Genomic DNA, 15,329 nt, shown 5'->3' on the forward strand with positions numbered 1-15,329 from the left:
AATTGCTTTAGATCAGCGCCCCTTTAACAAACAACAATGGCGCGAAGTTCGAGATTATTATAAGAGGAATAATATCACGATACCGACTCATTTCTTTATCATGAGTGCTGTGTGTTTATATATATCTATTTTGATTTGGATCTTAAAATAGAACATGCTTTGACATTCAAAAAAAAGGATATCATTGTGTATACCATAAGTGAGACAGTAGTGGGGATCGGTTAAAATCCCAATGATAATCACATCAACATAATCATCATGCTAATGGATTGCAGAAAATATTCCAAAACTGTGGGGCAATATAATGTTATTAACATGATTAATGCGAGGAGGAAATAATTCGACTGGTCTGTTAATCGACCAGCGTAAGCGCTACAACCATCTAAAGGCGCGCTTTTCGAGCACCAACACTCGCGCGTTGAGTCGCTGGGTTCTCAAGAAAAAAGATCCAAAGCAACATGCAGCGAGTTGGATGTGAGCCAGACAGGGTGAGATATACAACTGGTACTCGTATCAACATATGAGGAGTGTCTTTGTGAACAATCACATTGAGGTCTTTTGATATTTTCAGAGAGTTCAGAATGAGAACGGTGAAAATGGTTGGCCCTTGCTGTCCAGTGCGCATGTTGAGATTGAGGCGGCGGGTACAGAGAATGAAGGTACAGTACGGCCTTTGTTTAAGATGTCATAAACAGAGATTTAGACAGGCAATTTAGTGAAATATAGGTATTTTGCGCAAAAGTAGTATTTTTGCCAAGTTCTTATTTGTAAGAATGTCAATACAAGTCACTGCCACTTATGATTAGCCTCGTTCCACGGGTAGTAATTTCTCTCCTATGTCAAATGTAAATGTATATTGTCCAGTGATATTGAGCACATGCATGTTGAACACATTTTCACTTGATTTGAAGAAACCAAGATACATATTTAAGGTTCTAATGATTACATTAATATCAGGGAGAGGGAATATTTTCACTAGGAAATTTGTACTGAATCTGAGCACTTGGAGAATCTATAAATTAAAGGGATCATTGTCGGCACAGGTACTACAGATATGTGCACCAGGGTGTCGTTGTACAAAACAACCTTAGCGCTACGACTATCATAAGTCTATGTTAAGGTATGGGAGTTAAGATCACCTTAGCGCTAAGATCGCTTTATACAATGGCACCCTGGTATGTTTCTGTATACAGAAATGTACCCTAGCCATATAGCTTACATATACGACATTCTATGGATGCCAAACTGAGAAAAATTTGACATGGCAGTACTGATTGTATATTTCTCTTGGTATTTCCTTACCATAAATGGATCGATCGAGTCAATTTTCTACTGCCAACAACCTAGTCATGTGTTCTGTGGTCATTATCAATATTGCAATCATGTGAAATGAATAAACAAGCTGATTGTCAGTGCTGAAGTTATAATATATATATTGTGTCCTTTTCGTTCAAGGGGGTAGGCGCTGTAAGGTGACGACGATGGTGCTATGGCTGTTGCGGTTGCTAGCCTTGCTGAGTCTGCTGTACATGTTTGTGTGCTCGCTGTCACTGCTGACATCAGCATTCCGACTGCTCTGTGGTAAACTAACAGGTACCGTCCCATATCTTATGTTGTTGTCTGGTGGCCTTTAAGTACACATCTTCCCAAGGCAAGGACGTTGCCGCACTCAGCAATATTCCAGCTATATGACGGCGATTTCTAAATAATCATGTCTGGACCAGACAATCCAGTGACTGACATCATGAGCATCGATCCATGCAATTGGGATATGATGACATGCATCAACCAAGTCAACGAGCCTGACCACCAGATCCCGTTAGTCGCCTCCTACAACAAGCATAGTCGCTTTTTATGGCAAGCATTGGTTGCTGAAGACATATTCTACCCCTGCTAAAAGTACAGTTTCCACCCTTGCTGAACAAGGCTGGAATTCCGGAGTCACATTATGGCTGGACTAACAAATCTATGCATAGACCAATCACAATTAAGAAACCGAAACTAGACATCGGGTTTGTAAACAACATGGATTTCAATATACAGATGTCGGTCTACTGCAGGATTTGCAAAGCATGTGTTCTGCCTACTTGGTGTCGACAGATTTTTTGCAAATCTTTTTATGTTTTTAACCAAGGTGCTCAAGTGATTTGATGCACTTCGTGGGGTAAAACCCGTTTGATTACAGTATAGATCAGATTGTCTTCACTGGGCATCGCCATTTTGTTTGAGGCAAATGCAAGTGATATGAGAGATGGAAGCTGATTGATCAATAGGCGGGACATAAAAGGGACATAAATCGTAAAAGCCATTGGTGACCTGAACAACCGATCCTTGAAATTCCAGTCTAGTTCGGCAAGGGTGCAAATTGGACTTTTATTGTCAGTTAACTCCCTTGCCTCAGGAAGATACACAGTGCATGGGTTGTCCAGTCTGATGGGACTCTTGTTTCCTTATATACTAAATTGCCAGCACGAAGTGATTAATGCTACCAGTTGTCAGACTTACATTTTGTGGAAACCTCAGTGGCTGTCTTTGTGTGCTTGCGATAAGGTTCTTACTCTGAGAGTGTGAGTTTGAATCCCGAATGGGATGCAACCCCCCAAAAGTCTATAATTTGTACTGTTTGTAGAGTTATCCCAAATATAACATTTTCTACATTTGACCACGTTCTAAATAGCCTAGTGTATTTACAGTTTAGAATTGTTTTTCAGCAACCCATGCTTGTTGTATGAGACATTTTAATGGATAGTGCTCAGTAACTTGGTTTAGGACATGTCAACATACCCTATGGCATGGATCGTTACTCACAATATAGATCAGTGGATTGTCTGGTCCAGACACAATTGTTTTCGGGATGCTATCATATAGTTGGATTATTGCCGAGTGTGGCATTAGGAAACAAACAAGCTATATCATTGTAAAAGTGGACTTTGTGAATCAGATAAAGGATCGGAGGATGATACATTCCTTTTTAGTGTTCAATAACTCGATAATTGCACATTTCCTGGTGTCGCTGACAAACCACAGAACATGTATTTGATTAAACATTCACCCCCATTCCTCTTCACCGGGTAGTCAGACTCACTGACTTGGTTGAAACATGTCATCGTCTCCCAATTGTGTGGATCGATGTTCCTCCCAATTGCGTGGATCGATGTTCATGATATCATTCACTGGATTGTCTGGTCTAGGCTAGATTATTTACAGACCACCTTCATATAGCTGGAGTATATGGAGTACAGCAATTAAAAAAAATCAAAAAAAATCATTCCCTTCTCAGCTCTAGCTGCCTGTACTCATCCCCTTCTCAGCTCTAGCAGCCTATACTCATCCCCTTCTCAGCTCTAGCAGCCTGTGCCCATCCCCTTCTCAGCTCTAGCAGCCTATACTCATCCCCTTCTCTGCTCTAGCAGCCTGTGCTCATCCCCTTCTCAGCTCTAGCAGCCTATACTCATCCCCTTCTCAGCTCTAGCAGCCTGTGCTCATCCGCTTCTCAGCTCTAGCTGCCTGTACTCTTCCCCTTCTCAGCTCTATCAGCCTGTGCTCATCCCCTTCCCAGCTCTAGCAGCCTGTACTCATCCCCTTCTCAGCTCTAGCAGCCTGTGCTCATCCCCTTCTCAGCTCTAGCAGCCTATACTCATCCCCTTCTCTGCTCTAGCAGCCTGTGCTCATCCCCTTCTCAGCTCTAGCAGCCTATACTCATCCCCTTCGCAGCTCTAGCAGCCTGTGCTCATCCCCTTCCCAGCTCTAGCAGCCTGTACTCATCCCCTTCTCAGCTCTAGCAGCCTGTGCTCATCCCCTTCTCAGCTCTATCAGCCTGTGCTCATCCCCTTCCCAGCTCTATCAGCCTATACTCATCCCCTTCTCAGCTCTAGCAGCCTGTAATTATCCCCTTCTCAGCTCTAGCAGCCTATACTCATCCCCTTCGCAGCTCTAGCAGCCTGTGCTCATCCCCTTCTCAGCTCTAGCAGCCTATACTCATCCCCTTCTCAGCTCTAGCAGCCTGTGCTCATCCCCTTCTCAGCTCTAATGGCCTACACTCATCCCCTTCTCAGCTCTAGCAGCCTACACTCATCCCCTTCTCTGCTCTAGCAGCCTGTGCTCATCCCCTTCTCAGCTCTAATGGCCTACACTCATCCCCTTCTCAGCTCTAGCAGCCTACACTCATCCCCTATTCAGCTCTAGCAGCCTACACTAATCTCCTTCTCAGCTCTAGCAGCCTTTACTAATCCCCTTCTCAGTTCTAGCAGCCTATACTCTTCCCCTTCTCAGCTCAAGCAGATTACACCTACCCTCTTCTCACCTCGAGCAGATTGTGCCATCCTCTTTCTCAGCTCTAGGAAATTCAGTCACTGAATGGTTTTCAAATACTCAGGGCTCATTAACTTATTTACCACATACGTAACTTTATTTAATGGACTATATGTGAAAATAGAAATCTCAACACAAAAACAGAAATTTTATCTATACTAAAAGTAACTCACAATAGATATGTGTACCCTACTCTCACACGAGTCCCAAAGAGGGACAGGTCAGCCGAAATTGCTAAGCCGGAAAGCGACCTGTTAAACACTTAAAGCATCAATAACAACTATATGTTAGTCTACCTGTTACCCGACTTCTCCTTTCTATGTTACAGGAAGTGTGTTCTCAAACTCCTCACTGCTCCAGAACCCCGTGACCGGATTGATGATAGGTATCCTAGCAACAGTTTTAGTGCAGAGCTCCTCAACATCAACTTCCATTGTAGTTTCCATGGTTGCATCAGGAGGTATGTGGTTGTCTTCGTGACAGAAGTTGACAAATTTTTTAACTTATCCCATGTCACAATTTTCATATCTTCTTCGATCATATGTGGAAACCTGCTTGAACCATGTTTCCAGCTTCTAGAACAAAAACATTCACCCAAACGCTAAAGCATCTCAATGGTTACAAACAACAACTGGGTCAGTTATGTGCTCCTGTGCATGGTAAGCTTGCTCGAGCTGACCATGTGTGTACCTCTGCCAACTCATTCTCTTTCGCAGAGCTATGGGGTTAGAGGACTTGAGGTGTGGGGATGGTCGAATCGGCATATCATGTGTGAGATAGGATAAGTACGATTCAATTCCTATCTCTATTTACTTGCAGTCATTACAGTACAGAATGCAATACCTATAGTCATGGGTGCAAACATCGGCACCAGCGTCACCAACACAATTGTGTCAATGGTTTCCCTGAAAGACAGACAGCAGTTCGAGAGAGCATTTGCTGGCGCCACCGTCCATGACATGTTTAACTGGTTGACTGTCATCATCTTGCTGCCTGTGGAAATTGTGACAGGTAAGTAGACAGGGTGATGTCATTAAAATGAGATCTTTTACTCTGATATGATACCTCTCTGCCTGAAGATCTGAACCCCGCCGTCGCTATATGGCTGAAATAATGCGACATTAAATTTGTGCTCACTCACTTTTATCAGCTAGTCTGTTGATGCTTTAAGATTCTCAGTCAGAGTGAAGTTTTCAGACCAGCATATCTGATTTTGTGTCTGAAAACAAAGTAAAATGGCCAGTTCCAAATGCAAATAATAAAAGACAAACCATTTTGTTGTTGTTGATATGTTATACGTCCTGTGTTTCTGAGCACCATGGCATCTACACCCAAAAGGCAGTGTCATCGAAGGACTGTTTATTCTGTAAAGATTTTCTTTTGTTAATAGTCAAAGTTCTAAACCAACGTGTTATAATGAAATAAAGACAAATCATTTCAGAAAGCTGACATCTGATTGGCTCAGAAACCCATACGTACTTCATTTAGATTGGGTGGTCATAGTTCACTAAGGGGTTCACCTGACACAACCTTCTGGGGGTGTATTGTGAAATCTTCATTCTTGGAGTACAAGATCTTAATATCCCCTGCCACGAAGTGGAAGGGGGATATAGGAATGGGTGCTGTCCGTCCGTCCGTCTGTCCGTCCGTCACATTTAGTTTCCGGAGCAGAACACAAAAACCATGAGAGATATCTTAACCAAACTTGGCACATAGATAAGTCTTGTGGTGAACTGGTGCCTTTTGATAGTTTGGGATTTTTGAAAAAATTATTTTTAGAGTTTCCATGGCAACGACTTTGACTTAGACTGAAAACGGCGGTAGTCCTCGTTTCCAGAGCAGATCTTGAAAAACAAACAATATTTCTTCACTAAACTTAGCACATTAATAGGTCTAGTGGACATTACAACAACTCAGTACAAATACAACTGTAAATGCATCTTAATATATTCTTGTCAACCATACTCTGTACTTCACTTGCTTGATAACGGTGTTAGAACCTACACTGAAATGTCGCTCCTTATTGTAATAAAGAAGTTATTTCTTCATATGTCTCATCCTTACTCATTACAATAAAATACAGTTACATATTCTATCATAAACTGCAGATGGCAAAACAACACCAATTTGGCTATTACAAAAAGGTCCAGTGAACATAGTTCACAGGAGCCAATGCATTGCACACAACCGGACATGTCATATTGGCGGGGGATATGAGTATTTCATGCTTGTTCTTATTGGACTGAGATATGTCCCTTTGCAACCAGGATCTGCACCCATACATTGCTCATGATATGTACGTTGGTGTCAGTTCTTTTGCCATCTGTTACTATTGTCACTTTTAGCTTGAGCTTTCATTAACCTACAAGAATTCATATTAACTGTACCAAGCCCTTTAATGGAATAACCAGACAGATAGATAGACACACAGTCACTATACAAGTGCAATAATATTGAACGTGACGTAAAACCACACTTCACCTCACCTTCATGCGCCCTTTCTTCTCAAAGGTTATCTCTTCCGCCTTACGCAAAGTATCATCAGCACCAGTGACCTTCACACCTACAAGACAGGCAAGAAGGACATGCTCAAGGTCATCACACGACCTCTCACTGACCTCATTGTCCAGGTGCGTTATTCAGTCATGTTTTCTGATGTTTAAACATAATATTAGTAACGATTACTGGTTTTGGCTATAGGTAAATGACCCAGAAGACATTTACTTGTTCTTATCATAAATACCCAAAGTAGCCTTTTTAGCTTGTGTACCCCTGAATATCTTTACACATCTTATTTGGGGCGGTCGGGTGGCCTAGTTGTTTAAGTGTTCGCTCCTCGTGCCGAAGACCCGGGTTCGATTCCTGACATGGGTACAATGTGTGAAGCCCATTTCTTGTGTCCCCTGCCGTGATATTGCTGGATTAAAACCATATTCCCTGACTCACTCAAAGTATCAGTGAAGAGTTAAATAGTTGAACTTTTATAGATTGACTGCATTGATCGTTATATTACATTCTTGATGTTCTCCTCTAATATGTAGGAATGTTAAGAAAGATGTAGCAATAATTGATCTCATTCTGAATATTCTATCCACAGGTTGACAAGAACGTAATACTGAAAATAGCAGAGGGATGCACGGAATACAAGAATAAGAGTTTGCTGAAGGTATGTATTGCCTACAGACGTTTGGGGGGTCCAAAATTTTTGAAATAATGCCATGGTTTCCTTTAACTGCACATATGATTGCCTAGCCAATTGAATCTTGAATTCTGAGGGGCGGTCGGGTAGCCTAGTGGTTAAAGCATTCGCTCGTCATGCCAAAGACCTGGGTTCGATTCCCGACATGGGTACAATGTGTGGAGCCCATTCCTGGTGTACCCCGCCGTGATATTGCTGGAATATTGCTTAAAGCGGCGTAAAACCATACTCAATCACTCACTCACTTGAATTCTGACTGGATTTGTGTTGTTTTCTAGTCAGGACCGCCTCCGTGGTCTAGTGGTAGATCGTCTGCCTAGAGAGCGGAAGGTCTGGGGTTCAATACCCGGCCGCGTCACACCAAAATACATTAAAAGATGGTACTTGTTGTTACCCTGTCTGGCGCTCGGCATTCAGGGGCTAAAACAAGGACTAGTCGGCACAGAGTCAGTTTACTGTGTCTGAGTGGGGTATTCCTGTTAAACTGTGGCTCTGTGTCTCAGTGAGCTAGCACTATAAGTCAGCATCAGTCCGGACTAGTACAAGCAGCCACACAAACACACACATGTACAGAGCTATATAAGTAGAATAATCTTGGACACGACATTAATGGTAAACCCCATTCACCTCCTCACCTTCTAGAGTCAGATGAACTGATTCGGCTGTTCAGGAGGATTCATCTCATAGATGGTTCTACTGAAATGATACCAGCCAAACACTTTAGTGTCATTTCAGACAAAACAGTGTTTGGCACTGACACTAGGAATGCCATGTGATTGATGCAGGAATTGTTTCAATTTGAGGATTTATTCAAATTGAACAGAAAATCTCCCGCTATTGTAACTTCAATATTTATTTCAATTTATGTTTTACATTAATAAATCAACAATAATAACTCTTAATAATTTATCAATAACATGAAAAACCATGAGAAATCAATCATGATGATAATGCAAAACATGCCCCACCCACTCAGCCAATCATGAAGCAGTAGTCTTCTTGTAGGTGTGGCCTATTTTATTTATGTTTATGAAAATGGGAATGCAAAACAAATTGCATGGTTAGCCAATCAAATTCCATGAAAAACCATGATGTGCTAGGTATGAATATTATATAGTGATGAGAACATGGATGTACAAAACTGTTTTTCCATTCCTCAGGAGTTTTGCAGCTTCCGTGATGTGACAACAGCAATGAATGTCACCCATGGCAATGGAACAGTTACAGAGCTTCAGAACACACAGGAAGTGACAGTGGAGAAATGTACGTAGATTTTTGGTTTTACATGCAGGGAGAGAAATGTAATCTTTTTTCAAGTATGTCAAGAATGCACTTATAAAGATGTTGATATGTGTGCTGTTGGAATTAAGGCTGCTGACAAGCAAAGATTTGATCCGATTCAAGCCTGGTTAGCAGTTGTATTTTTAAAAAAATGTCCCCTTTCCTTTTCTTTGAGATTGGTTATCTCCTTTTCAGGTATATATATCCCCATGTATATTTTGTGAATATTTTGTGAAAAGTGTCCATGAAGTGTGTTCATGTGGTCCTTCAATGCCATCCTGGTTATAATTTTCCTTCAGCAATATATGCTTGATGTAAGGGGCGACTGATGGGATTGGGTGGTCAGACTCACTGACTCATTGTATCACAATTGTGTAGGACGATGTTCATGATGTCAATCACTGGATTGTCTGGTGCAGACTCCACCTGTGCAGACCGCCTCCATCCTATAGCTGGAATATTGCTGAGTGGCGTCAAACAACAAACAAACAAGGAGTGGTTGGCTTTAAGACCAGTATACTGTGGGGTATCCATGTTAAAACTGGCCACAAACACACACACACACACACACACACACACCACACCACACCACACCACACCACACCACACTGTCGAACTTCCATATTACACTTCAAACATCGAAAAATGAAGAACATGCTATAAATAACCAAACATTCATTACAGAATTGACTTACTAATCATCCCAAGCCTTTCTGTAATAATTGTTGAGGCTTATCTAAATTAGACCTCTATTAATCCTAAACTGACTTAATTTTCAGGTTCTGCCCTCTTCAGTCATCTGGGCCTCACTGATATACAAGCAGGTATAATACTCCTAGTTGTCTCCCTTGTTCTCCTCTGTGGATGCCTGGTTGCCATGGTGAAACTGCTCAACTCCATCATGAAGAACCATGTTGCAACAGCAATAAAGAAAATGGTGAACGCTGACTTTCCTGGGAAGTGTTCCTTCCTGACTGGCTACGTCGCCATCTTGGTCGGTGCTGGTCTCACCGTCGTCGTACAAAGTAGTTCTGTCTTCACGTCAACACTGACACCGCTGGTGGGCATCGGAGCTCTCAAACTTGACCGTATGTACCCTCTAACCTTAGGATCCAATATTGGAACCACTGCTACCGCCATTTTAGCAGCTCTTGCATCCCCACCAGAGAGACTTCAGACAGCCTTACAGATAGCACTGTGTCATTTCTTCTTCAATGTCTCAGGGATCTTGATATTTTATCCCATTCCCATACTAAGACGAGTTCCTCTGAGGTTGGCCCGATTTCTAGGTAAGACGACAGCGAAGTATCGGTGGTTTGCCCTGTTTTATCTTTGTTTCATGTTTGTCCTCGTGCCGCTGTGTGTGTTTGGGTTGTCCTTTGCCGGATCAACCGCCATTATCTCTGTTTTGTCTGTCGCAGGCCTTGTGACCTTGTTTATCATCATCATTAGTATCATGCAAAAGAAACGTCCAAAACTGTTGCCAAAGAGTATGCAGACTTGGGACTTCCTTCCCAAGCCCCTGCGCTCATTAGAACCATATGATGATATTATCCAGACAACTGGTTATGCTATCACAGGGTGTTGTAAGTGTTGTGTTGCTTGTGAGAAAACAGAGTCAGTAGATACAGAATCACTTGACCTGACCTTGACCTCAGGGTCAAGCTCACCCAATAGCAGTTGGTCATCTACTTCGTCTTCTGACAGTACAGACTCTGCAGCATCTGTGACATCATCCACACCATTGATTGTGTAGTCGTATAGGGTTTGTGGTAATATCAGTTGGGTAATTGAGTGTCTTGAGAGGTTATGACTGCCATGTAGGGAGGTTAATGTGGAAATTTATGCTGGTCTGCTAGCCCGAGACTACTTAATTGTGCCAGGGACAAGTAAATATCCAATGATGGTAGTTCTTATTGAGTAGAAGCATTTGAGGGCTATAATTCCGAACCTGTCCTCAGTGCTTTATTTTTGCTAAAACTTGGAACGGAATAAAAGTGACTGAAAATGTAATCATAGTAAACATTTCTGTCACGTTCAAGCCGGACTCGGGGATTTATCATCTTGACAATATTTGGCCGCAAGTCTGCAGCAGTTGGCAGTAAAAATGTCCAAATGTGAATGACAAAGTTACGTGAACGTTATTATAACTAATGTGATGGCTAAGACCCAAAAGAAGAAAGAGGCTTAATTTAAATTCTTGAATTGAATGCATTTTTAGAATGCAATGTTAAAATCCCTCTGAAAATAAGAATTTTAAGCTTTCTTTCCAAATTTAAGTCTAAAAGTATTTTTTGACTTTCAAGATTGTATCATGTTTCAAAGTATTTTGCAAGCAAATTATTGTTGATAAGTTGCTTGATCTGTCAATTGTGTTTCATATATATTTTATTCATCTTCTAACGCAAGTATGGTCCTCGTCACTTGAAACAGAATCATGAAATATCGTGATGATTAATTAACGAAGATGGCTACATGAGCAGTAATATTTATCAAGGGGAAACTGTTTGTGTCCTGGCGGCCACCTATTTTTCGATGCCTGTGTCCTCCACATGACTGTCTTCTGTGTCTTTACCTAGCAGACTGGTTGAATGCTTGACCATATCTCGATCTCGACACCAGATAAAGTAGAAAATATGACATTTCTTCAGGCAGCTTTTGCCATGTGCTCACACTGGATGGATGTTTTATAACTTCACTGTGCATAACAAGAGCATTATCCCGCGATATGCCAAGGAGAGGCATGGGCCACCGAGCCGTGGATGCCCGTGCCTATAATAAAAACAGAAGATGAGATTGGGTTAAATGGCCGAGGGTGTGCAGGTACTAGTGGGCTACAAAGCTGCTAATTGTGTATACCAAAATGCTACCGTTGCCATGGCCACTAGCGTGGCCAACGGCGATTGCAGCTAGCGCTGCTGGTCTGAGACTGCTACCGCTGTCCGGCCCCCACGGTAGCATATTTAAACGCTACCATTGCTTGGCAACTCCCACGCTGCCAAAAGCAGCTCCCCGCTGCTGGCCTAAGTCAGATTACCGCAGCCCGGCCCCAGGTAGGCGGCCAAAGCAGATCCCACTGCCCGGCCCCATTAGTAAAACCATTGTGCGACTACCGCAGCGGACCCAACTGTCAGCTACCGCTTGACAAGACGACTTCCGCCGCCGGGCCCATATACGTGGCAATTGTTTGCCCCAACGTATGTTATTTTACGATTCCCCGGCTGAAAAGTCGGGAAAGACAAGGTTCCCACTGAGAAGCAGGTAACCCCGGAAAGGTTCCCGCTGAAAAGCAGGTAGCCTTAAGCACGAGTATTAATTTGGAAGCAAGTCAATTCGTTACTAGCAGTGTAGCCCACAAGAACCCCGCCACAAAGCACCAGAGTGCTACCCCACACCCACGGCCACGCGATACGCGGAGATAGCATTGTTGCCCCGCTTGCCTATGTACTGAAAAGAAACACTAACCTGTGGAGATAACATCCTTACTGGTGCAAAACAAGCGCCAGGGCATGCAATAAATTGTCCGTAAACACACACAATCCTTTGTCACTGAGGTGGACGCCCTTCCAGGCGTACCATGTCTTGTCTGATGCCAGGATCTGGGGATGTGGCACCATTGTATTCTTCCGCATCCCCTCGATCTTTAGTGGATACCTGGCATCGTGCCAGTAGCGCCTGGGCAGAATTGAGGATACGATGATCTTGGTGTCAGGAAGCTGGAGTTGTATCCGAAGGATTGATGCCGCCATGTCAAGGTAGAGTTGGCTGCCCTTGACCGAGCACAGGTCGTTGGAGCCCAGGTGAATGATGAGGGCTCTGGGATTGCGCCGTGTCGCCTTGACCTGTGCATCCAGAATGGTGTCCAGCTCCTTCCACCTCATCTCCCCTCGTGCCAGCCATAGCATCCTCGGTTGGTTCGGACTGGTGCCCTTCAGGAGCAAGTACTGCCGTGCCCTGGCCATGTAGCTGGATCCCACCATCCAAACTGTAAACAATAAGAAGTGTAGTAAGTACCATGAAAGACTATTTGAATTAATTGTGTAACATTGAGTTTGTTGGTAAGCGTATGTAAGCATTGTAGCAATCTGATTTCCACCTGCCGTATTGTTGTATGAGGACATAGCGGATTACCTGGTATGGATGACATTGTAACTGTTGTCCCCATCCTGTACTGATCAGACTTTGAGTGTGGTAGATGGATTGAAAGCTGCTGGGGGTTGCCCGAGAAGCTTAAATTCTGGATGGCGCAAACTGGTTTTAAGAGTCCAGTTTGGACCAGTTCGCTAACCCTAAAGAAACCGAAGAAGGCTGTGCAGTAGACTGCCTTGAACAGTCTGGCTTCATATGCTGACGAGCATACGTGTGGCAGATTGTTGGTTACTACCTGCAGCAGATCTGCAGTGATCGGTTTTCTGGTGTCTGGTCGGCCCGCTGATTTGTGTAAGCCTGTTAAAATCTTGCCTACCAGCAATGGTTTGTACAGTCGGTGAGCCCATTGAATTTGTAGTGTGAAGACAGCGCTGCAATGTAAGTCTTGACTGTGTTAGGGGAGTGGTGAGTGACTGACAGATAAGCAATAAAGTTTACAACCTGATCCAGCGGGACTGGCCACACCTCTTGTAGCTGGTGTGCGGACCGGAACTGGTGCAAGGCATTGATGCCTGTTTGGTAAGTGGCACATGTATTTGTAGACAGAGATTGTTGTAGGAGTCTGCCGGCTTCCTGCCTCAGATCAGCCATATGTTGCACGGGATAGGTGTGGGGTTCGGGTCCGCGGCTGGTGCTGCCTCTCGGAAGTGTTTGAGCTGAAACCTCGAGAGAGCATCGGCAATAGTGTTAGCAGTGGAACATACATACTTTGCCTTAAACATAATATTATATCGAAGGCACTGCAGGATTAGGCGACGGAGTAGGCTCATCACTCTGGGGGCCTTGGTTGACTGCTTGTTGATTATTGCTACGACAGCTTGGTTGTCGCAGTAAAAGAGGACCTTTTTGTTTGCGAGTTGTTGCCCCAGAGTTGGATGGCCAGTGTGATGGGGAACAGCTCCAGGAGTGTCAAGTCCCGTGTAGTTCCATCCGTCACCCATTGGGTTGGCCATGCGCCGTTAAACCATTTGCCCTGCATGTAGGCCCCAAAGCCAGCACCACCCGCTGCGTCTGAAAACAGCTGGAGGAAATCGCTGTCTACCCACAGTTGTTCCTGAAACACTGAAATGCCGTCATAACTTGTAAGAAATGTTAACCACATTTGTAGGTCTTCCTTGACCCAGCTGGTAATCCTAATGTGGTGAAATGGTTGCTTACCTTTGCTAAGCAGATCGATTAGCCTGCGGCTGAATGCCCTTGCCATTGGTATAGCCCTGCACATAAAGTTAAGCTTGCCTATGAGGGACTGAAGGGCCCTTTTTGTGACCTTGATGTTACCTGTTGACAGGATGTCTTGGATTTCCCTTGTTGCCTCCTTGATCTTGGACTCTGGGATTCTGATCTGCATTGCAATGGTGTCGATTTCCAGCCCTAGGAATGTCAGTTTGGTCGTGGGGCCCACCGTCTTGTCGTGCGCAATAGGGACCCCAAGCTGTTCTAGTGTATTCACGCATCCGTTGAGGTTGTCTGAGCAGTGGCTGGTGCCTGCTGTGCCCCCCGTTAGGAAGTCATCCAGGTAATGCATGATCTGACACGTTGGAAGATGCGATTGCATGCACCATTGCAAGAAGGTACTAAACGTTTCAAATATGGCGCAAGATATGGAGCAGCCAAATGGTAAGCATTTATCGAGATAGAACTCACCTTCGAATCTGATGCCTAGCAGCTCGAAATCGGATGGGTGGACTGGTATAATTCTAAAGGCCGACTGAATGTCGAATTTTGCTAGTAGTGCTCCCTTTCCCAGTTGTTGAACCATATGGGTAGCTTCATCAAATCTGGCGTACACAACGGAGCAGGCCTCTGTGTCTATGAAGTCATTTATAGATTTACCCCTGGGATAGGATAGATGGTGAATTAGACGGAATTCCTCCGCATGCTTACCCAGGTGCTGACCATATCCTGGCTGCTTCTTGGGCAACAGGCCTTTTGGGGATACTTTGAGGTTGTCTAGGGGGGTGTCCTTGAAGGGGCCTGCCATCCTGCCAAGGTCGACTTCCTTTTGTAGTTTTTGTTTCACGTAGCCTGCCGTGTCTTGGTGCGTGGCTGATCGCAAGTTTCGTGCCAGGCGACTCGTGCGGCTTCCCTGGAACTCAAGCTTAAAGCCAAAGCTAAAACCTACCCATAAATAATTTGCATCTCTGTAATTGACCCTAGCATATTGGCGTAACCAGGGTGCCATTTCATTGAGATCCACGGGGGAAGGGGCAATTGAATTTACCTGCCTTGATGGCTGGTTTTCTGTTAGGGAAAGGCTGATTGGGCACGTATGGGGTCGGTTGGACCCCATTCCCTCGAAAGCAGGTCCTAGAGCTGTGGGAATGTTTGCCACACTTACCGCATTTGTGAGTGTTGACCCTGCTACAGCCAAATTTATTGAAATCCCAAC

General features: G+C 43.9%; 2 protein-coding genes across 3 annotated transcripts; one reads left to right on the plus strand and one right to left on the minus strand.

Moving 5' to 3' along the window:
* Window positions 1-219: 219 nt before the first annotated feature.
* LOC124152292 (sodium-dependent phosphate transport protein 2B-like) lies at window positions 220-12,036 on the plus strand. The gene is made up of 9 exons (XM_046525191.2): window positions 220-488; window positions 572-659; window positions 1,456-1,593; window positions 4,640-4,771; window positions 5,131-5,322; window positions 6,823-6,941; window positions 7,409-7,477; window positions 8,671-8,773; window positions 9,571-12,036. The coding sequence occupies exons 1-9, from the start codon at window positions 459-461 to the stop codon at window positions 10,545-10,547; spliced, it is 1,848 nt and encodes a 615-aa protein (XP_046381147.2). The 5' UTR covers window positions 220-458; the 3' UTR covers window positions 10,548-12,036.
* Window positions 12,037-12,063: 27 nt separating this feature from the next.
* Window positions 12,064-13,576, minus strand: LOC125372305. Of its 2 annotated transcripts, none has more exons than XM_048381647.1 (2): window positions 13,382-13,576; window positions 12,064-12,776 (listed from the first exon to the last, which is right to left on the minus strand). In XM_048381647.1, exons 1-2 carry the CDS (start codon window positions 13,470-13,472, stop codon window positions 12,274-12,276), a joined length of 594 nt encoding a protein of 197 aa, XP_048237604.1. In that variant the 5' UTR covers window positions 13,473-13,576; the 3' UTR covers window positions 12,064-12,273. The 2 variants fall into 2 exon arrangements, with proteins under 2 accessions (XP_048237604.1, XP_048237605.1); XM_048381648.1 differs by having other exon boundaries at window positions 12,065-12,776; window positions 13,406-13,576.
* Window positions 13,577-15,329: the final 1,753 nt, after the last annotated feature.

The sequence above is a fragment of the Haliotis rufescens genome, unplaced genomic scaffold (genome assembly GCF_023055435.1).
Source record: "Haliotis rufescens isolate VD_foot unplaced genomic scaffold, xgHalRufe1.0.p SCAF_4, whole genome shotgun sequence".
Lineage (NCBI taxonomy): Eukaryota > Metazoa > Mollusca > Gastropoda > Lepetellida > Haliotidae > Haliotis > Haliotis rufescens.

Coding starts and splice junctions, on each gene's coding strand:
- LOC124152292 (XM_046525191.2), top strand. CDS start 459: ATGCAGCGAGTTGGATGTGAGCCAGACAGG. Junction 489..571: donor TTGGATGTGAGCCAGACAGG/GTGAGATATACA, acceptor TGATATTTTCAG/AGAGTTCAGAATGAGAACGG. Junction 1,594..4,639: donor GCTCTGTGGTAAACTAACAG/GTACCGTCCCAT, acceptor TCTATGTTACAG/GAAGTGTGTTCTCAAACTCC.
- LOC125372305 (XM_048381647.1), bottom strand. CDS start 13,472: ATGTGCCACTTACCAAACAGGCATCAATGCCTTGCACCAGTTCCGGTC. Junction 12,777..13,381: donor GGCCAGTCCCGCTGGATCAG/GTTGTAAACTTT, acceptor TATTGTTTACAG/TTTGGATGGTGGGATCCAGC.